The 26,607-nt window shown below is 43.1% G+C and overlaps 1 protein-coding gene across 1 annotated transcript in view; it reads left to right on the top strand.

Moving 5' to 3' along the window:
* gpc5a (glypican 5a) overlaps positions 1-26,607 on the top strand; it is a 132,652-nt gene that overhangs the window by 65,924 nt on the left and 40,121 nt on the right. The window contains exon 6 of the mRNA XM_076303600.1: positions 12,073-12,193. Coding sequence (XP_076159715.1) covers positions 12,073-12,193 — 121 coding nt within the window. The remainder of the gene's footprint in view (positions 1-12,072; positions 12,194-26,607) is intronic.

Below are 26,607 nucleotides of genomic sequence, written 5' to 3'. Positions count from 1 at the left end.
CAATGACGTGCATGGACAGAACTAGTGGACCATCTGCCCCTGCACAAATGCTAACAAAACACAAACTTTGCCCCATCAAAGGCAAGACTTTGACATGGTCCCCTGAGAACTTTGGATCCAAGCCAGAGTGGGGCAAGAGCAGCACAGTAACTCATTAGGTGAAGGGCTTTCTTGAGTCACCCCAGTGGAAAATTACATTTTTCGTTTGTTGTTTTTGTAGATCGCATAAGAGTGCTAATGGTATCAGTTCCCCCCCAGTGACGGTGCACTGGGCAAGATCATAATGCATGATGATGCAAAAAAGGGCAAACCTCTCATCAGCACTTAACTATACACCTTCTGTTACCAACATATGTTTTTAGCATTGGAAGCACTGCTCGCTTTACCCTTGGAGGGGAAAATCTGACCTCAGAGGTCACACTTTTTTTTTTGTAGATAAATCCAAACATTCCAATTTTGCCTCCTTTGTTCAAAGGAAGAAGTTGTAGCAACAGCAGGAGAATAAGGATGACTGTAGCAGTTAATTATTCATTCCAGCTGTTACTGAAATGAAGCTTTCGGATACCGGCTGCTATCTTGAGAATGCAGCTTCTTTGCAGTATGCCAAGTATAAGGACGGACGACCACAGTTGTTGCTGTGGAGGCGACAGGGGAGATTACTATCAGATGACCTTAACCTTTAAAAAACAAAATCTGATGGAGAGATCGATTTTTCCCAAATCACCCCGTGGCATTTTTTATTTCCTCTCCCTCCTTATTTCCTCCTCCTATTCTCTTTGGCTTCCTTTGCCCGTCTTTGAAGTAGATAAGAAAATACTGCCAAGCCATTTATGCCGTTTGTTTTCTTCAACTCTCCATCCAGGAATTTAAAATGCTCAGTATACAGACATAAAGAGACTTGACAGTACTGAGATACCAAAGCAAAGGGCAGAGAAAAATAATTGGGCACAGACTCTGACATGTGTTGTTTTAATTTGGGCCATCCACATTGGCTTAGTTCGCTTTGATGAAGACAAAACGAGGCTGAGCATACGGCCTCATCTCATCCTCGACACATGTTAATGAACCAGTCATGAACTTGGCCGACCAGTCGGGGATTAGCGATAGCCAGCATCATACTGACCTCTTGGTCATGCACCCTGGATCCCCCAGTGAAAACACTGTGAATTTTTTTTTTTTTTTTTTTTTTTTAACTGAAGTCAAACAACTCACCCCAGAAGACCATCGCTTGACTCTGGAAAAAAAAAATGAACACGATTTGCTTCCAGGGTAAAATAGAGGGAAGGTTAACGTGTTAATCAGGAGATTTGTTTTGTTGCTTTTTACATTTTCACTTCCCCCTCCTCTCTCTCTCTCTCTCTCTCTCTCTCTCTCTTTCACACACTCTTTCTCTGCGTTGTATAGCCTCCTCAAGTTCTTCTCATTTGAACCTTTAATTAGAGTTTGTTTACCGGGTACAAAGCCTACTTCACAAACGCAGCTGCGCTAATGAGATACTGGGGAGCACAAAATAAAACATAACCTCGGGTGGAACAGCCGAAGCTTTAGTTTCTCCTTACTCCAAATGATGTCTGCTGGGAAAGAAAAAAATAAAACAAATGAATCAGCACACAGATAAATAATTCCATGTCAACTGTTGTGTCACACACGTTTTGGATTTATCGTATGGCCTTTTTGTAGGGGTCAGAGCACTGTTAATTAGCTTTTATCAGCAAGCAAGAATACTGCTGTGATGACTGGGTTACCAGGGCAGTGAGAGTGTGACACTTATCCATGGGATCACTCACAGATAAGCGTCCTGCCGAATAACACGTCACCCATGTGTTGATTACTGCTACCTGATTAAGTGGGGCCACACTGGGTAGTGTCCATCAAATGGGCCTCATTGGGTTGGAAAGGGAAAGACAACAGTACCAAGAAAACTCTTAATGTGTCTAAATGCGTTATTTTTTTATTTTTGTCTGTAACCGATATTACACATATCACACACACACACACACACACACACACACACACACACACACACACACAAAGAAATGCAATTAGGTAATTAGGTAATTAGATAGATCATGTAAAGTAGCCGTTACAGAGAATAGGCAGAATAGCAGCGAGGTCCAATGGAAGGGTGGGGAGAGGGAGCATGAGAACCACTGGACCACTGGAGTCAATCATGGTTGCTCCGCTGCTCAGGTTTGGTGTCCAGCCACTGAGTAGACAGTCTTTGTAGTTCTGCTTCAGCAGGCTGATGGGGTCAAGTCTAGGCATGTGGGTCCTCTCGGATGACTGATAAATATCAAAGCCCTTTAAATCATGACACTGCACCTTGCAAGTCATGTCAGACACAGTGGTAAAGGAGATGAGACAAGCCATCTGTGAGGATTATGGATAAGAAACCCCTGCACGTCACAGCAAAGCTGCATAGAAAAGCATAGTAGGCTTAGTTTGAAGGTGTGGTAAAATATTGGGTAACACTTTTTGGGTAATAACTACACACAATTCATCATTTATTAAGCCTTTGTTACTTATTATGACCGCCGCACAGCGAAGCGAATTATAGTATTAGGAAGTGGTTTATAAAATATGTATCCTCACCCTAACTAATCTTTACTGCATGTGTATGTAACAACTGTTAAATAATGGAAATATTACTTCATCAACAAAATATTATTGCAAAATTTATGAACAAACCATTTATAACTGTGTGTACAAATACTTTATTTATGAGAATTAACATAGGAACAATGCTTTACAAATGATGAACAAAGCATTTTGTAATAGTTTGCAACTGTTTTATAATAAGACAATTATTTCATTATAAGTGGTTTCATTACTTATTAATTATAAATCATGTACTTACAAACATATTTTTTGGATAGACTTATTTACTATGAACAAACCATTTATAATTGTGTGAACAAATGCTTTACTGATGCTAAATTATGTATGAACAAGAAATTACTAATGATGAATAAACTATTAACTAATAAGTAACAAAGGCTTAATAAATGATGAATTGTGTGTAGTTATTATAAAGTGTTACCAAATATTGTCTCTGTTTTAATAACAGCACAGGCTTGAAAATGAAGGTACATTTCTGTGTTCTCTGCAGAACTTGATATTTACATTGTATTATCTAGTGAGTCACCCCCTGTCACTTTTATACTTTCTTAGACGTTCCTGGTGCAAAGTAATTACATGGAATGAAGCTGCAAAAAAAGAAATATATAATTAAACAGCACAAATCCCAAAAGCCACACATTTTAATAAGTATTACTGCATCCCCAAATCCCATGCATAAATAAGTGGTGTAGCGAAGCCTGAACAGCCTACATGCACGTCCATCCTGCACCCGCAACACACCTGTCAAAATGCGGGAGAGGGAGTTACCTTTCTCTCTCTCTCTCTCTCTCTCTCTCTCTCTCGTCCTCTCTCTTCCTCTCTCTCTAATGAAGAGCCCTTGTGTGAGTTTGTTTCCCTGGTAACGGCCCCAGTCCCCGAAATCAGTCTTCCATGATTGTCCACATGAAAATGACTCCGTTGAGATGCCATGCGGAAACATAAATACAGATAGGGACAGCAGATCGGGCCCCGGAAAGCTGCAGCTCCACTGAGCTATAAAATTGACTTGGAATCAATACAGTTGCAAATACGTCAGGCGAGACAAGATGTATGATCTGGACATTAGAGGAAAAAAAGGTAGGAAGAGCAGTGCTGGGCTACTGCAGACGAGGAAGGACACCGGGGGACAGTTCTGTGGGCTCGTGATGGGACCCATATGTATTGTATATGACTTTATGATAGTGCTGCTCATTGAACCTGCTGAATTTCCCTTGAGTTGATGATATTTCTAAACACGAGATTTTCTGCTAAGAAAGGCATGCTTTCCTTTCTGATCGTTGGTCACTAAGAGGCTTCATGTTATACGCAGGGTATCTTTCGCCCTTAGCACCAGGGCTATCGGCCATTTAATGGTTTTGTAAAGGACACAGCAGGATACCTCTCTAATACCAATATTCTACTTTTATTAACCCTCCCTCTCACTCCCACTGATGTCAGTGGCTTTTCGCTGCTGCTCTGACAAATACTCTACTCCTATTATTTAAACTTAAACACTTAAACTTGTTCAGAAGAAATTTCTGGAGGGTCCAGCCCTTTGCAGTTAATGTTTTTTTTTTCCTGACATCGTCTGCAAATGGCAAACCCTTCGTCCGGTGGGTAAAGCAGAGAGGAGGTCCAAGGAATGCTGGGAAACATATCAGGCGTGTTCTCGCCGAGTTGTGTCCCAGTAGATGCCGCGGCGAGTGGTCCCTTTATATCTCTGAATCACGCCGATGGGAGGCGTCTGTTTCCGAGGAGCCGCTGCTTCCCTAAAAGCAGACACATAAAACATGTCTGTCGGAGGCTCGTGAGAGAGAAACACTGGTATGAGCGTGGGCTTGCTAAAGTGATTCTATGTGAAAACAGCGAGAGGCTACATGGTGTGCGAATTAATTGATTCCTCCATTAAAAATGCAACTATCCAATATCCGACCGTAGAAATCTCTTCTCTTACATCTTAAAATTGGGGCTCTCATATTTTTGCCGGTTTAAAGAGGAAAGTCTTGAAAAAAAAGTTTAAACTCCTGCTAAAAATGTTCAAATGTATAATATATCAGTGGAACACGTTGTTGTGAGCTAATGATGAATAATGGCGTTCATAGGAAGAGTACATAATGAGGGCAGCAAACCGCCAAATTCCAGGGTGGCACTGTTTGAGTTTGTTTAGCCTGAGTCCGTCTGACTCTGTCTGCATATCTAATTAATGAAGCATATTTATTTTTCTGGGTCAGAGAATTTCACTGCTGGCTTGCCTGTTTTTTTTTGTTTGTTTATTTTAAGTGGCATTTTGTAAAATTGACCAATACTGCTATGAGGTTTACTTTGCCTCGCAGGCTTGAGTGCGACTTCGTGTTTGTTGGCTCCCCTGAAGGTCCGCACACAGCCTGTCTGGTGGAGCCAGGCTGAAGTGTGTGGATGCAGAGACAAGTGCCGATCTAGGAGGTGGAGAGCGATAAGCTCTCTCCCTCTCTCTTCTGTGTACTTGGATTGCAGTCATCTCCTCCAACCAGCACAGCAACAGCCCTTATCTCACAACCAGTCAACACATACCCCTTCCTGCTTTATGGGAGATTTATCTTCCATTGAGGTAGAAATAAGAAATTACCAGAGCTTTCTTGCTGAAATTGCACTGCACCACTAGCTTGTATGTGGGAATGGATTTGGTGACACCACAGTACTGCAGTCCTCACTGCGGTAGGGTCTCAGTAGGACGGTTCCAACTGCAGTAAAGTATTCTCTTAGAAGGCTGCTGCATCAGATGCAGTTAAAATTTGGTTGTTGCTGTTCGACCCCTTTTGCAGAATGAATTGATCTACTGTTTGAGTCTGGGAAATGGGAAACCTGCTACCATTGCAACTATCTCACAAGATTCCCACTTACTTCAGTAAGCAAAGTTCAGCACTCCCTGTACACCACACCACACTGCATCAAGGTAGGTTTATCTCATAAATGATGTCAGGCACTATTTCATGATCAACTTTAGCAGCCCATTCATTTGAATGCCTGAGGTGTTGTCTACTTTATAGCCATATGATAATTAGATAGAAAGGCCAACTGTTTGGCTAGAAGCAGCAATCTAAACAAAACATGTTTGAAGCAGTTGTCAATGCTATGACATTGCAACTAGCTCCATCAAAGAAAATACATGATCAATGTACTAACTGTCTAATTCTGACAGACAGTTTGTAAGACATTCACAGTATATAACTGCATGTCAGATGTGTCATGAGAATGGTCAGTAGTCAGTGTAATACCTCACTTTATTTCCTGAGGAGAGTCTAACTTTGTATCCTGCAAGCATGTTCAGTTTTTACAGAGAAAAAATGCATTTCTGATTAAACGGTTTGAAACAGACATTATTTGCAAAATGGTATTTCGGAACAATAAGGCCTGTAACCCTTTTGAGAATAGCTGCCTAGACAGAAAATCATTACTAAGATAATGAAAAAATAAATGTCTGTTTGGAGACATTCTATATCATTCTCTGAGCTCAAGTGAAAAGAACTAAACTCTGTGACTTCCCTTTCACTGCTTGACGCTTACAATGGTGTATTATTGTGTTTAAAGACACTTTCAACTCGGATCTAAACAGAGATGTGGTTCTGGTGTGGCCTGTTTTTATATATTGAATAGGCCAGGAAGATTGCAATACTTACTGCATTGTACCTTTTCAGTTTGAAATGTCACGGCATTATGTGCAGTTCACAAAAGTGAATTGTGGCGGCTTGCATTGAGTCTTCACCCCGTGACTTGAGCATTTGTGAAATAGAATGCATTCCTAGATGCACAATGAGAGACTATCTGTCAAAAGTGAAATCTTCTATCTGTCAGAACGCTCGCCGACAAATCAGAGAGCGGTGCGCACAACAGGCCGAGGCCACACTTGAAATTCTCGGGGCGTTTTACCAGTTGCCTGTCTTCCCCGCGTCGTCCCTGCGACCGCGCCATCCGTGCCCGTCTCCACCCTCGACTCAATCACCCCTCTGGGGCTCTTGTCATAACACCGTATAACTCAAAACGCTTTGCCAGCTCCAATTAATTTGCAGACCCCGTTGGCTAATGCCGCAGTCCTTGTCTGGCACACATCAATACAAAGTTCTGGCTCACGGGCTCCCACTGATTACACTAGCTAAATGTAGCACCGGGGGGGCCACAATGTGTGTCTCACTCCTCACTCTGTTTGTCGTGCAATCCTTGGTAGGGAATATTAATTTCTGCAAGATATGCAAGCTGTGTGTGTGTGTGTGTGTGTGTGTGTGTGTGTGTGTGTGTGTGTGTGTGTGTGTGTGTGTGTGTGTGTGTGTGTGTCTGCGTGTGTGTGTGTGTGTGTGTGTGTGTGTGTGCGCGTCTGCGTCTGCGTGTGTGTGTGTGTGTGTGTGTGTGTGTGTGTGTGTGTGTGTGTGTGTGTCAGCATTCATTAAATGAATGGAGGCACTAAACGTGGTGCAGTGTTGGGGGTGGTATGCGTCTTTTTGAGCCATGATCTGTAATGATTATTAAATATTTGAGTGGAGTGTTTTCCTTCAATCAGATGCCGGGTGTTTGGATAGCTGCTGTCGCTTCCTCTCTTCTCCCTCGTAGGCCTGATCCTCGCCTCCGGTGTTTGCTGAATGGGCGGCGCGTCAGAAACATCCGCCATTGTCTCCGTTATTCAATTTTCAATTTTCCTCGTCACCTTTCATGGAGATTGCGTTCAATCACGGAGCGTCGTTTCCCCTAATTAACATCCCCATCCTGTTGCATTTGCCAGGCAGAATGCTGCCTCATTTTGCCGCCGCCGCCGTCTTGGCCCCCGGGGTGCGTTGTTGCCGTGCCTGCTGAGGTCATTACGGATGCGCCTAATGGGACAAACAGCTGCTGGAGTGATTTGCTTCGTTTTGTTTTGAATTATTCCAGCATCACAGAATAGGTGAAAATGATCATCTATCGCCCACATTTTTGTCGTTTTTCTTCTCTTTTGTCTTGAGTCTTCTGTTTGTTGCTGTTTTTTTGTGACAGCTTTTCAGTTGTTAGGCAATGACGTATGCGAACACATTGATTTTTCCAAGCACTTTTGGCCCATCATTAACCAATTTATTATTTTACTAAACTTTACTTTTGATGAATTAATTCATTAATTTACTTGTGCTTTTTACTTTTCTTTGTATTCATCTCTGCCTGTCTGCAGCACCATGTGATCTGGAACTGTGAGGGTCAGAGTATGCCAAGCTCAAAAGAAACTAACCTCCTTCAAGTAATGCCATATCAGTTGACAGGATTCCTTAGGATTATATAATGTTGGTCTCATTAAATGTCCCTAATATGATACTGATGTTCAGTGAACTATGTCCATCATACAACTACTGGAAAATCATATCCATACCTTTTATATTCTTGGTAGACTTTTTAATCGGCCAAGGACACATGCAATGTGAATCCTTGTATTAAACTGATGGAAAAATGGGAAGCTGTGCATGACTGATCTCATCAGATTTCCCTGCACCTTGAAGCCCGAGCCTGTTTTCTCGGAGGGTTCAGATTTGCAATGCGGACTCCTGCATCCCGGGCGAGTCCAGCAGGCCTGGCTGCGAGCCCTGTCGATTGGCCGTAAGGTGTGTGGGCTGCTGCTGCATTATCAGCGCGTCTCGAGTCCTGACTCACCTAATTGCGGGGGAGCCAAAATGAGTGATCTCTCACATTGTTGTCGCTGCAGACCACCCCCTGGGAGTGAAACACCGCTGATGTCTCGACATCCTGCGGATCCATGAGATTTGCCACACCAGCAAACATTTTCAATGGATACAATTATCCCTGCAATCTAACCTAAAATAGACTCAAACGATGAGGCCTGTCCCATTGAGTATTGTCTTTTCCTGTCTTTTTTTTTAATGCTCACTTGCTTTCTGGTTCTCTCTCCTTCTCTCTTCTCATCCACCTGTCTTCCTTTGCTGTTTTGGGATTGCATGTGCATCACATCGGTGTCCTGTTGGTAATCTTTTTTTATGCAGAAGCGTTTGGTCGAGCTGTCGGGCCTGTCGGCGGATGACTTCCCATCTAGCTGACAAAAGAGGATGCTTCTCGGAGAGGCATCTGGCGGAGCCTCTCTAACGCCTGGACCTCGCCGTCTCCTCTCCGCTCCTTCCGCCTCTCGGCTGCCGAGAATCACTCATGCTGAGCGCGCGCGTTCCGTTAGTTGCAATTCCCATCACCCCCCTGCGCTATCTCTGCGTGGGCGAAATAAATGTTTTACTGTACCCCGTTTCCACTTCACAACAAAGGGCCCTGAAGACCCGGCTATGTAGAGGAGATAGATTGCATAGAGATGAAATGAGATTATCGTGGGGAGAGAGAGAGAGAGAGAGAGTGAGAGAGAGACCGGAGAGAGAGAGAAAGAGAAAGAGAAAGAGAGAGAGAGAGAGAGAGAGAGAGAGAGAGAGAGAGAGAGAGAGAGACCATACTCATTGATGCACCCCAATCTTTAAACTGTCGCTGTGATCCGTCAGAATGCTAACCAGAGCCTCTCTCTCAGCGTGAGCATGGTGTTGGGGAATGTTCCATTTGAATGGAAGACAGAAGCAATCTCTGATCTATTTCTCTCGTCTTTTTTCCAATAGATTGGAAGGATGAGGGGAGATGTAACAATGGCACACTTTCAGTATGATGAATGTTTCCACATGTTCCGTGTTTTTCATCATCTGACACCTTTTAAGGAGCAGGCTTACGCTCTCCAGCTCCTTCCCACCCTGTGAGACTCTTTGTACTGTAAGCATATTATGAAATATTAGTGGAATGTCTGCAATGGATCCCATAGGCACCATGAAATATGGGACTGGCTTGAATGAGTTTCTGTGTGTTTGTGTGTGTGTGTGTGTGTGTGTGTATGCATGTGCGTGTGCGTGTGCCTGTGCGTCATGTGTGCATACAGAACTTGTGAATCATGCACACCAGTCCCATTTTGTGCACTTTCCTGGACCGCACTAGAGCTATTAAATGTTCTGCTACAGGCATGGATTTCATATAAGCAATAGCATCTATGCCAAAGCTCCATTGTTGAATGAAATACGACTCAAAGAGCAACAGGCTTGGATGTTTTTTTTTTTTTTTTCAAATACGATTCAAACAACGGGTGCACACCAAGTGTCATCACACCACAAGAATTATGGGTGCAGTTTCATCTGCCATCACATACCTGAGTTCGGTCCACTGCTGCCTACATACGGCATTCTTCAGCTAGTTTGGCCTCTCCTCCTACAAAATATTCCAGCTCTGATGAAAACAAATGGGATGTGTGAGCGGCTAATGGACATTTAAGTCATGGTCTGGCACATTTACACTCGTTAGAAATGGGCACAGATGGCGGAGGTATCATTTATCCAATATGGGCATTAATCAATCCATGCCACGGCCGAGCAAAAATGAGCTGTCCACGGAGGAAGTGACTCGTTCTCCATGCTTCCAGATCAGATGATTAGTGTGATATGCTGACCACACTTATCGGGCATCCAAGCATAAATGTGCACTAAATCAAGACTCATTTACTAATTGTTTTCACCCATATGTACTGTAGTATTGTTTTCACCCATATGTACTGTAGTTTTGTTTTCACCCATATGTACTGTAGTTTCAACACCCATATGTACTGTAGTATTGTTTTCACCCATATGTACTGTAGTTTCAACACCCATATGTACTGTAGTATTGTTTTCACCCATATCTACTGTAGTATTGTTTTCACCCATATGTACTGTAGTTTCAACACCCGGGTTCTTTTTATTCCTCTTTGGATCTTTGCTCTTTTCTTTCACATACTGAATATACCGCTATATGAACATAAAACAAAGCAGATATGACAGAATGAAATCTAAGAAAGATAGACTAATAAATGCAACTTTTACACTGTGTGAGAGAGAGAGAGTGTCAGTGTGAGTGAGAGAGAGAGAGAGAGAGACAGCAAGTGGAAATGATACAGGGTGAGAATTAGAAATATGGAAACACAAGTGACACGGAATGAAAGAGTGAGTTAAAGGGGAAAGGAAAGAGCAACTGCAAGAGGAAGAGAGATGCAGAGGCTAAGTCATCGAGGGTGGGGGACATTTGCATTCCTCTGAAGTGACACCCTCCCTCCCCATCCTCCTCTCTCTCCCTCCCGTTCTCTCTCTCCGTCTCGTTCTCTCTCTCCCTCTCATTTTCTCTCTCCCTCGTTCTCTCTCACCCTCTCATTTTCTCTCTCCCTCGTTCTCTCTCTCCCTCTCGTTCTCTCTCTCCCTCGTTCTCTCTCTCCCTCTCGTTCTCTCTCTCCCTCTCCCCGCCCGACGCTGGCTGTTGGCAGTGCGGTTGAAAAGCTGCGGAGAGACTGCGTGCGGAAGGTGACAGAATGGCTAAGTGACAGCTCCTGGCTGACTCTTCTCTTAAAGCCCTAAGCAGAAATCAAAGCAGGTACTCAGGTACCTTCAGAGGAGAGCTTTCTGCAGGGGCTGAGGGGGGCAGGTAGTCAGGGGAGCTAGGGTGGTAGGGTGCTAGTGTGGGTGTCAGGGGGTAGGAGTCGTTTCTGTCTGTGTCTCTGTGCACAACGAGCCAGAGTTTATCCCATCTGCTGGGGTATGAAGGGAAGCTGAGCTTTCAGCGAGGATGATCAGAACTTGGGAAACAATGTAGAGGGATGAAAAAAACAGGGTGACATGTTGTAAATATAAACTTTTTAACAGGATGACATGTTGTGAATGTAAACTTTTTAATAGGATGACGTTGTGAATGTAAACTTTTTAAGATAAACATCTCATTCTCACATCATGCCTCTGGTTCTGAATGACAAGCAACAAGGTAGAATGTCTAGTGTTGAGATATAGAATAAACATGGGAATAGTCTGAATTTTGCTCTATTCACTATCCTGTATCTGAAAGCTGTAGTTTCCTAGGGGCTGAGCACATCAATCCATATTCACAACACAGAAAATTGAAAGCATATTTTTTCGTATAATTTGTCATGTCGCTGCCTTCTCTGGAGGGAGGTGTCCGCCATTTGTGTGAAAATGCAAAATTTGGTTTAAAACATCATATAACACTTTCCACAAATGTCAGCTTTTCAATCGTAGAGCAGTGCACATCCATCTCCAGTTGGCCATAAACTAATCTCTCACTCTTTAGGGAGCCCTATTGTTTTATAGGGGAGCTTGAGTTATGGGTCTGCTACTTCAGGCCTTACTCCGCAGGCTTGTTGCTTGTCGGAGTCAGTGGCACGCTTCTAAATCTCCCCCCTGGTTCATCTGAGGTAGCGTCGCAGACCAGAAACAGTGCCCCCGAATTGAATTGAATTCAAATCCAAACACCCACTTGCTTTTTTAACTCATCTGCTCTTCTTTTCTTCTCCTATCTCTCTCTCTCTCTCTCTCTCTCTCTCTCTCTCTCTCTCTCTCTCTCTCTCTCTCTTTCTCTTTTTCTCTCCCCTCGCCTCTGTTAATGACTTCCCTCTCTCTCTTTTCCTGTGAATTTCCGCAGCTATACTCTGCGTGTGGTGGGCAATGGGATTAAGGCTCAGACGGTAAATCCAGAAGTCAAAGTCAAAGGATCGGACCCGGTCATAAATCAGATCATCGACAAACTGAAGCACATCAATCAGGTGAGTCTTCACAGTGGCTTCTGAGATATCGGCCCTATTGCAGCGCATTAATACAAAACGGTTTTGCTCATGCATTATAAAGTAAGCAGAGACCGGAAGAGAACATGTTGTTTTCTTGCTCTGTAATTCCATCGTGAATAGGTTTTCTGACTCGAAGAGTGTGATGTGTAAGCATTTTCGATACAAGTTGAATAGCAATATAATGTCATACATCATACCATTGTTTGTTCTTCAGATGATGGAAATTAGTTCTTTTTTTCTTTTTCGTTTGACTTTTTAGTTATTTTGTAACAATACTCAGAAGCTGACACAGGCTTTTTGTGAGTGTGGGGGTTGGGGAGGGGGGCTGGGATTAATTCAATCAGAGAGAAAATTAGTTTATGTTCTTTTTAATCTCCCAATGTAGTGCAAAAACATATCAGCAAGATGCCCCTTGGGAAGTGCGAAATCAATGAATACATTTTTAAAAACCCATTTCAGCCTTTTTGCATGCTAGGGTTTTATGGAGCCATCGCCTGCCTTTGGCCAAATCAATGTTCTTCCACCACTTTAGCAGTAGCCACATCCTCCTTATTTGTGCTGGTGGGGCTGTATTTGATCTGCCTCGTTTCTTCTTTCCTTGTGGAAGATTAGCTCAAGGAGACAAGGGAGTGGTGAGGCGGCATCTTAGCAAAAAGAAAGGACTTTCCGTCACATTCGAGCGCCTCCTTCGCTGGTGTGTGTGTGTCTGTGTGTGTGTGTGTCTGTGTGTGTGTGTGTGTGTGTGAGTGTGTGTGTGTGTGTGTGTGTGTGTGTGTTTGTGTGTGTGTGTGTGTGTGTGTGTGTGAGTGTGGGTTTGTATTGTTTTGTTTTGTTTTTTCTGGAATGCAACATGCGGGAAATCTGGACCCACCGTCTCGCAAGCCTTCACACGATGACGCCTCTGTGAATGAATTACAGTCATTGGAAGCTGTGAGCCTTTGGTTTGGTGTTGATAATATCACACACACACAAACACACACATACACACACACACATCCCACCCCACCCCACCCCCAGCACGCTTAATCATAATGATTACCGGAATGCGTAGAGGACTTCTGCTGGGGATGTCAGCATGGAGGCTGCAGTCCCCGGGGAAATCTATCTGCGGCGCACAGAGAGCCCAGCGCTACGTCACTAGTGCTGCTATGTGGCTGCAGACGAGCGGCTGCGGGAGTGGATGGGGATCCCCAAGAGCTCCAACAGGGGAGAAGGAGCAACGCTTTCATGTGCACTGGCCCTGGGCTGTCAGTCGGCGTAAACAAGCTCTTTATTGAAGAAACTTTCGAATTAGTTCTAGTTGTTAGTTGTTGGTGGTAACTTTTTTGCGTGGTAAATTTCAAGGACTGTCTGTTTTTTCTCTTAGAACTATGTTGTGTGGTATTTAAGGTTGATGTAATTAAGAATGTTTCAATCATCATTCAACCACTTAAAGCTTTGATATTATGTACCTTAAAAGGAATGCATGGGCACACAGCAGACAGTTTCCAATCCACTGAATTGTTAATTATTAATAACTCTCTGGAAAGATTGGCAGCAAAGTTTTCATGTCTCCGTGCCCTTAGATTGCCTGACGAAGATCCAGGGTGATCGAAACGTTGCTATGTTTTTAAAGTAATAAAGTTTATATTTTTGGAGCAATTGCAGTGTGCAGACCACACTTCTTCCACTGTCTTGACATTATTGTCTGACACCTGCGGAAAACTTTTCTTTGAATGTGCGCACCCACTCTCCAAAACGTCCGTGTCCTTAGATATAGAAACAGCTCAATACATCAAATGATAAACCCATAGCTCATTCATCCGTTCAGATAGTCTTCAGTGCAGTTCTTAGGCCAGTTAATGCTGCATGTAGGTTCAACTTGTCTTCAGGGTGCAACTACAGCATTGTATAATATCTGCAGTGTACTGTACTTCCAGGTAGCTGTTTGTCAATGCAGCATCACAAATTCACAGTCCGAGCACATATTTTCTGTGCTTGTTACCCTATTTGGGAGACGATAATTAGTTGGTCACCATGCCACTGGTGCCAGACGAAGCAAGTAGCACTGCAGAATAGCAACATAATGTGGAAGAGACAGTGTTGGGGAATTTATGTTTGAGAAAGGCCCTGAGCGTAGCATGGCTTTAATGCTGTCAGCCCGTAGAAGTTAGCAACGTGGCCGCATTGGCTAGCACAAAAACATTGGACTAATGAGGCCTGTTCTGAACAGCCTCCAGACCTTACGAGGGAGAGCGACTCGAATAGCCATGCTTTTAACCTACAACCTTGTAACACGAGTCAGACGAGATGCAAGCGTGGGAGTGCTTTTGTGTCCGTCCGTCTCATTGCTCGCGGCTTCTTTCCCTCCGGTTCTTTCTTTCTTTCTTTTTTGCACTCTCTTTCTCTGTCCCTCTTTTCTTCTTTCTCTGTCTCTGTCTGTTTCTCTGGCTGTTTCTGTCTCTCTCCTTCCCTCTCCCTAGTCTCCCTAGTTTTTCAACTTTTCTCTTTTTTATCAGTCACCATTTTTTTCCCTCTGTTTCCACCTCTCCCCATTTGTTTTTCCTTTTGTCCTTTCTCTTACAGTCAGTCTTTCTCTACCTCTATTTTTTTCTCACCTGCTTTCCATCTCTCTCTCTCTTTCCATCTCTCTTTCTCTTTATATATATATATATATATTTTTTTTTTTTTCCTCCTGTGAATATTTTTTTCTCACTCTCAAAGTGAGACCACATCTTATCCTCACCATGAAGCCTTTGTCATTCCAGTATATCTGCTGGAGTTGGAGTATATTTACTCTTGCCTGTTTGGGGTCTGAGATCGCACGTTGAGCCTTAATCCGGCCTGAGCGCTGGTGAGTGGCCACAGTGAGCTCCCAGCAGGCCGACTGGAGGCAGGGGCGTCTCTGCTGACCCCTCCGTTGGCACTCCTGCCTAATCCACACCATCTGTGAGGTGTCACATCTCGCTCATAAATCCATACTGCGCCCATTAGTCTCTTCATGGGAATCACAGCTCTCATTATCTGTGTTTAGCTGTGTGTGTGTGTGCATATATTCATGTGTGTGTGTGTGTGTGTGTGTGTGTGTGTGTGTGTGTGTGTGTGTGTGTGTGTGTGTGTGTGTGTGTGTGTGTGTGTGTGTGTGTGTGTGTGTGTGCGTGTGCATGTGTGTGTGCATGAGTGTGTGTATGTGTGTGTGTTTACATGTGTGTGCTTACATACCGGTATGTGCATAATGTCAGGGTAAGAGGGATGTTTGCTGAAGTGTCCCCCCCCCCCCCCCCGCTTGTGTGTGTATGTTTATCTGTTTATGTTTGCATATGTATGAATGGCATGTGCATACATGTTTGTGTGTCCACATGCATGCGGATGTGTGCATTTGGATGGTTTGGATGGTGTACATGGCGTTTGCATATACATGAGTGCACATGCCTGTCCATGAGCGAGTGTTTTCGCCCATCTCTCTCAGAGACCAGATGCGTGAATGATGGACAGCTATGGAGCATCGGCATGCAATAGGCCAGTCGCATGAAATGGTGGGCATGCAAAAGCGCTTCCCTCAAGGTTAAATTATCATAACTCAGCCTTCAGCCAGTGCTTGTGAGTTCTGCTAATTAAAACGGTGCTGTCACCGTTAATATTTAGCCTGTTCACCTAGCGTAGTGGTACATCACAACTTGCTTGGCTCGGTGAGATAATGGCTCGTAATGAGACGTGTAAGCGACACTGTCGTTTTCAATGCTCCCTATTGCAAGCTGACTTCAAGTAAATTGGGACCTTTTGTAAATGATACGTTCAGACTGATATGTGACTGTAGTATTATGCCTTTTAAGGGCGTCATGATAGTATTGTACTGGGTGGGGGTGGGGGGGGATCAAATGGTTTAAAAAAAACTTGAAATTCAAACAGGTGGGCAAGCCCGATAAAGTGGGTTTCATTTATATGCAAATCAAAAGGGTGACCAATCAATTATTCTCATTTGAATAAAGACTCCAGTACTCTCCGGTCTTCCTCTGAAGCCATCGATTGAACTGCTAATCCCAGTCTGTGCTCCTCTCACGCCTGTCCGCTGGGTCGGAAGTGGCGGGAGCTGTTCACCTTAAAGCTGCCCTTCCTCACACACCACACCAGAACAGACAGAATGGAAAGGCATGCTTAAATCGCCACCATCTTGATTTTTTTTAAGGATAAATGAAGGATGGGGTAGGGGAAAAAAAAAAGAATCAAAAATTCTCCCAAATTTCATCAAAGGTTTTTCTGACTATTTCAAACCATGAATTATTTGCAGGCTCCCCTTTCCTTCCCCCCTCTCAGCCCCTCTCCCCTCTCCAGATCAAATGAAGTAGAGGAGTCTGCGGAGACGTCTGTGGGCCTTGTTTCCCTTTCTCGGTTGCTTCTCTTTATTCCCCCGGCCACTGCTCACTGCCATGCGTGTCATGATTGAAATCACATGCAATCAGCCTTCGCCTATAGGTTGAATTATTTACTGTGCATTGACGTGCAGTCGGGGGCTTGTTTGGTCTGTGAATTATTGATGTTCTTCAACATTTTTCTGGAGCAAAGTATTTACACTGAAAACTGTCCTGCTTTTAAATTGCTGCAATTACCTTTCTCTTTCTTTAGAAGGAGAACAATCTCTCCATCCGATGAATTGTAGCCAAATCATACTGAGAGTGAAACATGGAAAATGAAGTACACAGTTTAGTTTATATACCACTTCATTTAACATCTGAGCACTTAATGTGGCTTGGAGACCTCTACCTGAAATGGGTGTCAGAGTTCAGGCCTGGGTCTCTCATCTGGATCGATCCATTCAATGACTGCTATGAGACAGTTCGCAGGTGAAGACATCTCTCAGGGTTACCCATAAATTAGGCGTTGGGGTTTGCCAGAGACCTCATTAGACGGTTCTGCTGTGGAATTGTCCAGGGACTGCCAAAGGTCCTCTCTCCTCCACACGGTAGCCATGGAGACAGAGTGGTGATGTCGTTTACATTCCATTCTGTGTTCAGCTGATGACGTGTCTTTTTTGGGACAAGACAAGCAGAGGTGCGCCTGTCTGGTCCCTGAGCTTAAAAACGTGAGCCTCAATGCTTGTCACTGTCAAGCCAATGTATCATGACATGTCAAGTCAGTGTATCATTGATTGTGGTCGGATACCTTCTAGGTTCCACAGACACCAAGCCAACTGCAATGCTGTCTTCACATAGTAGGGTTGGGGTAAGGTACTGTAGGTAGGTAATGGCAAAACATGGAGAGAGTCTGAGTGGTTGTGAAGGAGAGAGAAAGAAAGAATAAAAAAAGACAAACAGAAAGAAAGAAAGAAAGGGAGAGAGAGAAAGGCCATGAAAGAAAACAAGAAAAAGAGAGCAAGAGGTAAAAATGTAAAGATAAAGAGGAAGAAATATGGAAGTCCATAGAGAATTACAGCAATTTTAAAAGCTCAAAGAGAATGAAGAGAAAAGAGAGAATGGATGAATGAATGAATGAAAGAAAGGATGGATATATGGATGAGAAAGAAATAAGCTAGAAGAAAGAGAAAGAAGACACCTGGTGAGTGTCAGTGTCCCAGCGGCTGCTGATAGGTGGAAGGAAAGCGATCTCCCCCCAGCTCCTTGGCCCATTCATTCTAGCCCCTGGATCAATTTTATAGAATTTCATGGAGTGAGCTCTGAGCTGCCAGTAAATCCGCATTGGCAGGTAGGCTGGGAGAGCAGGGTGGCAGATACCGGCTGCCCCACAGGCCTCTGCCCGCACCATCGCCCCCCTCTCTGCCCGGCACGAGCCAGGTGACAGGACATTGGTCGAAGCTAATGAAATAAATGGGCAATAAAGGGCCTCAGAGGTGGAGAGAACCGGGCATGTGTGCAGCACAAATAGGGATTGAGAGTACTCGTGATTGTGCTTGTTTGCGTGTGTGTGTGTGTGTGTATGTGTGTGTGTGTGTGTGTGTGTGTGCGTGTGTGTGTCTGTATGTGTGTGCGTGTATGTGTTTCTGTTTCTGTGTGTGTGTGTGTGTGTGTGTGTGTGTGTGTGTGTGTGTGTGTGTGTGTGAGGTTGTGCGTGTCTGTTTGTGTGCACACAACAGAGAAAGGAACACAAAAGAGACAAGGGAAGCATGAAAAATAGATCACCTGCAGAGTTAGAGACACATCTTCATGAAAGGGCATACACACATGCTTCATCTACCCCCCGTCTTATTCTGTCTCCCTCTCGCTCTCCCACCTTTTCACAAACACACACACACACTCTCTCTCTCTCACACTCACACACACACACACACACAGACACAGACACACGCATATACCCACACTCAGCAAGTGCACAGATAAATCCATGCGATATTGTCAAGCTAGGCCAGCAGAAAGCCAAAGCTGAATGCTGCTGTCCCAGCGTTGGCGCACATTGCACTGCTCACAGGCGTTTGTTTCCCCGTCAAGGTGACACTCCGTGTCAATATGACCTTTTTCCTCCGGAGACCGCGACGCCAATGATGAGGCTCAGCAAGTCTGGAGTGTAAATGAGGCTCGGACAGCTGTGCCCCGTCCATCAATGTCACATGACCTTGTCTTAACCACACAGGAAGTTCACCACTGAAAAATCTATCAAAGCACTTGTGTACAAAACCGAGGACATACCATTTTTGTTTTGCTAGTGTTGATGGTTTCTTCACGCTTTATTTTTCTCGTCCCTTAATGCTACACCTGGCTAAAATAGGGTTTTCCTGTTGTTTTGTTGATTTCTTGTTGTTTACTGTAACCGTAATTACATGTTATGAAATTTAATATAGCTTTCCTTTCCATAAATCCAAAATGGAATACACAGAACCAATAGAATCTCTAAAATGGGAAGTGCTGAAATCATGTGGTAGACACTGAGAGAGGAAAAGACACCATGGTTATTGTAAAGTGCTGGCTCGGTATAACAAATGAATCACAAACCTGACCTTCAGAATATCAGAGCTAATGTACCATTTAAAGAAACTCAGACCTGTCCAACAAGACTTTTCTTTCTTTCTTAATTTTCTTTCCTTCTTCATTTTGTTTGACCTTTCGTCATGTTGTCAGGACTGAAATGGAAGCACGGTTTCTATGCATTTAAAAAGGCCTACAGTAGGTCTTCATATTATTTTATTAGCCTTGTTATTCAAGAAGTAATTTCTTTCAGTAATTTAATTTACTTGATATCAAGAAGTCATGAAGTATATAGATGTTACAGAGTTCAGAAAAGTAACATTTCTGAGCACTTTCTGAAACTTTCTGAGCAAACTAGCTTGAAACGCAACAGAATTGAAGATTTTCGAACATCAGACATGAATAACTATCCTTGAGTGAATCACTCAGTACAATAAGTGAGCTTTTTAATTGTACTGAACTGGACACTTTCATTAGTGACATTTAAACATACAACCTCTGGATAGATGTTTTTCTTACCTCTATTACAGTTAAAGTTAGTAGGTATTTTCATATTTATGTTACACAGTACAGGAATGTGTACACCCAGTAGTGTTTTACATCATCCAATATTTAGACATTATGCATGTACATTGAATTGTATTGTTCACAAAAAAAAGTGATTATGCTGGATTAAAAGGAATGTAAAATGGCATGTACTTGCTCATCTCAACAAGCAGATTGACAAAGAAATGGCTGACTGCTGAGGGGTCCTTTTTGGGTGGGGTGGGGGGTGGTTGTGGTGGGGGTGTCACTCCCCTTTCCGTGAGACTCTTTGGGGCTTCTGACTGGACCCTGAGCGATGTTCCTCTTGTGGTTTCCCCATTAGCGCGCGGTGGATTCCGTGTTTCTGGAAGTTATATAAACAGCATCTGTGGGTGTTTGTTTAAAGCCCGGGACACCCAGGCTCATGACAGACTAATTTACAGAGGGGAAAAGAAACCGGGTTAGACGACTCTCTCTCACACACACACACACACACACACACACACACACACACACACACACACACACACACACACACACACACACACACACACACACACACACACACACACACACACACACACACACACAGGGGGTGTGATGAATGGGCTTTGTATGTGAAGGTATAGCTGGACGTGTGTCGTCTCAGCTCCCTGGTGGAGGTGCTGCTGTGTGTCTTTGTCTTCGGGAGGAAGGTTGTGGCAAGGGCGCAGAGCACTAGCAGCTGTTTCTTGATCCAGATCCTGAAGATGCTTTCGATGCACCCAACAGTTTCTCTAGCCAGAGGTTCACAGGACTGCTCTGATAACGCTTTCCTACTTTTAAACAAATTAAGTCAACATTGATTTTTTTTTGGGATCTCATTTCTTATTTTTGTAATGATTTCAAGTAGTCTGTACGTTTAAAGGAAGTACTTTGTGATTCCATTTTCGGTGAAAGTAAGACCCTTTGATAATACATGTCTAGACTGGGATAAGATTAGTGGTAAGAAAAAGCAAACATCAAAGCCATCTTTGTCCGTCTGCTGATGTACCTTCGTTTCTATATCTTTTCTTGTTTTCCAATTTATCTTCTCAAGATTAGAGTCTCTCTCTCTCTCTCTCTCTCTCTCTCTCTCTCCTCTCTGTCCCTTTCTCTCTCATATAGAGGATATAACTCCTCTAACTGAGAGCTCTCTCTCTCTCTCTCTCTCTCTCTCTCTCTCTCTCTCTCTCTCTCTCTCGGAATTCATCTTTGGTTAGGCCAGCCAGTGTTATCCAGAGCCGACTGGGTTGTGACGTCGGAGACAGATGGATTTTCAAAAATAGTTTTCATAGCCCTGGCTGTGCGCACACGATAAGACAACCTCGGCTCACAGCTCATTTAGATCATCAGCTAATAAACCACCCATTAACAGTCAGCCCGGCGTCACAATGATCCTCGCCGGTTATCTAGAAAGGCACAAAATGTCAGCCGCTCTGTCACGTGCTCTCTGACAGTCTGATTTGATTTGGGGCGACGGCATAAAACCCTTGAATCCTTGGAAGATCAAATATCCATAGTGCTTGTTATTCAAGCCTGGATGGATATGCCAATTCACCACTTCATGGTGTTTCTGTTAACATTGTTAAACGCGTCTTTAAATAGGGCTGTGCAATGTTTTAGAATGTCATCTAGTTTTATTTGTTTACCAGTTGGCTTAGTGGTGTTCCTCTCCAGTTGCCATTTATAATTTGAAAAAATGACAGTAAATCGAGAATCATAATCTTTTTTTTGTTTTCTTTCCTCATGCAGTGTTGACAGTTATGCCCTGGCTCTCCTAGTGATAGTAATCTCATTGTAGTTTATTTGAGAAGTAATTTTCTACATATGATGCCAACTTGTAATGGGATAGTAATGAGTTTCATAGGGGATTTTTCTTGAATTTGATTTTATTTATTTTCAGTGTTTTCCAAAAGGAAAGTTATGAGGAGGCTGAATACAAAATATATGCAGCTCATGCAGCTCAGTTCTTTTGACATTTAATTTGTGGCTTTCCACGCATATGTAAACAAAGTTCTATTATGATTGCCAAATAAATAAAGAGATATAAATAAGCGAAAGCTTTACACTGTTACTGACACAGCTGTTGCTCTCATGGTCTTAACAGGCCATAGCAGAACCATCTTAGACATGCTAAGTTGCCAAGCACAGCAATCATTTTCCTGAGCTGTCAAGAACCCCACTACTACCACCACCACCCCACCTTTATCAAACTCTGTGACCCACCCACCTCCTCTCTCTCTCTCTCTCTCTCTCTCTCTCTCTCTCTCTCCCTCTCTCTCTTACTTTTTCTCTATTTCTCTCTCTCCCTCCCTCTCTCTCTCCCTCCCTCTCTCTCTCTCTCTCTCTCTCTCTCTCTCTCTCTCTCTCTCTCTCTCTCTCTCTCTCTCTCTGTGTGTGTGTGTTTCACCATGTACATACTTGTGAATATCTGAGGTCATGACTCGTCATTCAGTGTTCCATGAGAAGCTGTTACTTCCTGCACAAATCAATCTAATCCCGCTCTGTTGGCCCCTGGGTCTGGCACCCCGACCCCTAAGGACACTGGGAGATAAGCAGCAGAGAAGCATGGGGCTCAGCTTGAATAATTACCAAAAGTACAGACTGATCCCTAGAGATACAGGAGCAAGTGTTGCCAGCCCCCTCCCCACCCACCCCCTTCACACACATACACACACACACGCACACACACACACACACACACACACACACACACACCAAGATACATCCTATATCTCCAGCTGTCAACCTCTGTCAAAGATGGAGCTTGATTGAGAAGGGAAGTCTCCCGGGCCATTACTGAGTAAGTAAACACATACCAGATAGATTGTAATAGGCATGAATGTAACAGGCCATTCATTTAGTCTTTATTTGCTCTGTTATTCTTTAATTCCATCCTCCTTCAGAGGCAGAGCCCCAGCGTTTTCGTCAGACTGCATTGAGCGCTCACTAGAGGCCCCCCAGATTGTGTTTACTCTCTTTGTTCTTTTCTGTTTGTCCCACCACGGCCACTTGTTATGCATATATCACACATATTATTGATCAGTGATGTGCATCACTGCGAGACCACGTAGAGCATAATAATGAACTGCAGTGGAGGGAATGAAATAAACAGGTCTAAAGTTGCATGCTTATCTGCACAGCCAGTCCACAGTGTGGCGTATAAGATAATAAAGAACCCCATAGGGGCTGGAGCACTAAGCAAACTAACCCGTGCAGTAATATAATTCATCTCTCGTCCCTGTTTCTAATGTAAATGTTTGTGGTCACTCGTGCCGCTAACCTCAATATACAGTGCTGTGGGATGACTTAAACATCGCCGGGGCGGCGGGTAATTGCATTCGGACAGGGATGTGAAATACTCTTACTATATCATTGTCACAATCTCCATACATGCACAGGCTCTGGCATCCCCTGGTCCTTTTGTAGTTCCTTGGGCTCCTGTTAATGGGGATATTGATCATTCTGACATGGTCGACATTTCTGTAAACCAGTGCCGGGCCACCCCATTTGAAAGTGTGCTGCGTCAGAGCCTGAATGCATTTAGATGACTTCATTTCGTTCCAGCACAAAGAGCTCTTCTTTTAAAGATAGCCATCACCCATACAAAACTTGGCCTTTAAAGGACATCGTTTTTTTTTGTTCTTTCTTTTTTCTCGACGTACGTGTTAAACAAAAGTGAAAGGAAGGAAGATAGCCATCTGCTATCTCAGGCTAAAGCTTTCATCTTGCGTTTTTAGCACTCTTGAGATGGAAAGCTTCCTTTAAAGAGAACCGACTAGATTGTCCAAAATCAACGAAAAAAAGCTCTCCAAGAAATCAATGCTGGCTCTTCAGTAATAATTTCATACTTTGCTTTGTGTTGCATCTATTAGCATTAACTAGTATTAGCATATGAGACAACCTGTTACTTCTACATCTTTAGCATAGATATTTGCACATACTATGCACATTTTATTTATGTTTACATAATTTAATATGTAACAATGCAATGTTGCCCATATTTCTTGGCTCAGTGGATGTAAACACCTCTTTGCAAACTCTTCTCAACTCTGACTTTTTAGCTGTTATGAACACATTTTTCTTTTTTTCCCTTCTTTTTTTGGTGCAACCTGCCTCTGCAGTGTTTTTTAGTATACCTCTGCAGTCCCATTCAGTTCTGCTCTTATGTCTCAGAGCTTGTACCCAAACTCTGATGTAAAGAATCCATTCTCTTGTGAATTACATAAGTAGCAGGGTAGTGTTTTGTGTCCTCTGAACAAAAGGCTTTCAGAGCAACACCTATCTCTCTGTAAAGGCTGATGAAAATTCCACAGCATAGCCTGCTGTCACAGCTATGTTGATTAATGCACTACAATCATCCATGTCCTCCAAGCTTCCTCTCTTTTTTACTCTCTTTGAGGAAATCATATTTTGACAAGATTATTTGCATTGCTAAGAACTGTCATAGGGTACAATTGAGTTTGTACCACTCAAGTACATGCTGCTTGTGTCCCCTAGTTTAAGCCCCAGCATGCATATATATATTCGATGCATCTCAAAACTTTGTCTTGAAGTTTTGAAATACAACTCTTTTTTTTAAGTACTGCTTTCATGTAATACAAAAATACAGCAGGTTGTGGTCAATCTTTGAAACAAGCAGTCATAAAAAAGCAGGTGGTTAGAGAGAGTGACACTGTATAAATTGGGTTGTGATACTTCTCTAAGTCAGAGCTTCTGTGAGTAAATCTTGTCTCGCCTCAACATGTCAAAGTACTTCATGTACCTGCGGACGGAATAATAATCACAGGCTTGGCGTAGCCTTATTTCATTTACAGGATCGAGGCTAATAGCACTGTCACATAGAGCAATAAATCACGGCTCTGGCTGCTCAATAGCAATCAACTGGAGTCAAATAAAATCCCATTTGTTTTCCATCTCAAGTGTAAAGAAAGATTAGACCTCTGATTGACATTTGTAAGGTCAAGATCTACTCATGTTTACCTCTAACTGGGGAGGAAAGGGTATCAGAGGTCGCCTCAGGAAAATGTCGGCTCACTGGCATGTTTTTGTTGTTGTTGTTGTTGTTGTTGTTGTTTTTTAGTGTTGATGTGCAAGCAACGTTTGTAAATATATGGCTCATTATTTTTCAATTATTTATAACAGCCTCAGCTGTTTTTATTGCATTTCAATGGGGATACAGACAGTAAGATAAGTAAAGCAGGCTGTCAATGGACGTTATTGAGAGTGTTCCAAAAAGCTCTGGTCTGTCATTTTCTCGTTATCAGTAACAAAGTCTTTGAGTATGGGTTTTTGGAAACCCACATCCTAGATAATATAACCTCTTAATCGTGTTGTGAGAAACACTGACAGGAGCAAGAGCTGAACTGGAGCTGTGTGTTGTCATCAGTGTACATTGTTCCAACCTTAGACACAGAACAGTAATTACTCTTGTCAACTCACAGATTTGGATAGCTGTTGCAGAATAAGCAAATGTGGGAATGGAAGCAAAGCATCTTTATTTTCTTTCTGCAGCTGTGCGTTTTTTCTGTTTCTACCACAAAAGACTGAACGACACGTCTACAGCCATCTCTTTTTTTTTCTGTGAGAATTGGGAGTGATAAGTGGAAGCTCTTGTGTCTGTCCGTTAAACATAACTCAATTATGAATCAAAGTGTGTGACAATTAAACGGCTTTCCCGGCAAAAACATGAATGTGAGAGGGAAGAAATGGATTCTTTTTTCCCCCCTCAGTCCCTCTGAGACCAGTAGGAATGTGTTGCTCAGGGGCAGTTTTTGCAGAGATGGGAAAAAAACAGGGGTGCTTTTTCGCCTCCTCCAAAAAAAAAAAGAGAGGCCTCTCTGGCATTTGCCAGGAAAAACATTTGTGATTGAGGAGCAGTGTGGCGGCCATCAGTTTAAGGATGGTTATCTAACCTCTGGCTCTCAAGAACACGATTGCCTTAGTGATTCCACTCCATTTTTCTTAGCTGACAACCACAGTGTTTGACATTTGTCTGTTATTCCGGAAAAAATCAGGGCACAGTTTTGACAGCATGTGTTCAACTAAGTGAGAGTGACAATATTTTGCAAATCCAAAGTAAAATATAGTTATGCAGCTAGCAATTATTGCATGCTTTCTTGAACAGGATTTGTGATTATTTCGCTCCTGATTAATAGTCCATCTCTTTTTGAGGCTAGACAAACACGCTGAACTGAGAATGGTTTTATCGTTAACTGAATTTCTTCCTGCATGTTCTCTTTCGTTATTGAGTTCAGGCTGTCTGCTCTAAGTCTGCTCTGTTTGCTCTAAGTCTGATTTGAATGGGTGACACATAAATCAATATCCTCTTTCGTGTTATGGAACATATGGGGCCCTATTTTAGTAAGATAGCGATTTTTGGATCATGCGCCAGACGACACCTTATGTCTTTAATTGCCACACCTTTGGGCACAAGGTTTAATAAAAGAGCAGCGTATTGGCAAAAAATTCCTCACTTTATTGAGTGTAAGATTAGAATAAGCCTTGTAATGCGCTTTGAACAGCTTGTGCCAGGTGCACGATAGGGCCCCTTATGTGGTTAATTGCCACACCCCTGGGCGAAAGGTTTAATAAAAGTGGAGCGCATGGCGAAAAATTACTCACTTTATTGAGTGCAAGATTAGAATAAGCCTTGTGACTCGCTTTGGCCACCTTGTGCCAGGTGCGCCATAGGTTTTTGACTCTTTTTTGCTCAGGTCAGGAAGAGCAGTCAACCAAACAAGCAGTCAGTCTCAGTCATTGACATTACAGTGAGTATAAGAACACAAAAACAACATTGTCCTTGTTGTTGTCATCGTTAGAACTTCTAAAAGTAGGCTTTATGTCAGTGTGTCCAGAGACAGAATAGAGGAAAATAAAGATTTTTTTTTTTCTGTAGGCTTGAAATGATTTCTGTTGTGTATTTGAAACATTTTCTAGTACCGTGTTCCTATC

The sequence above is a fragment of the Alosa pseudoharengus genome, unplaced genomic scaffold, assembly GCF_046254945.1.
Source record: "Alosa pseudoharengus isolate Yale_2024_CS ecotype anadromous, Long Island Sound unplaced genomic scaffold, YU_APseudo_1.1 YU_APseudo_1.1_scf_24, whole genome shotgun sequence".
NCBI lineage: Eukaryota > Metazoa > Chordata > Actinopteri > Clupeiformes > Clupeidae > Alosa > Alosa pseudoharengus.
Note: the sequence above shows the minus strand (reverse complement) of the source record. Positions and strands in the feature narration are given on the sequence as shown.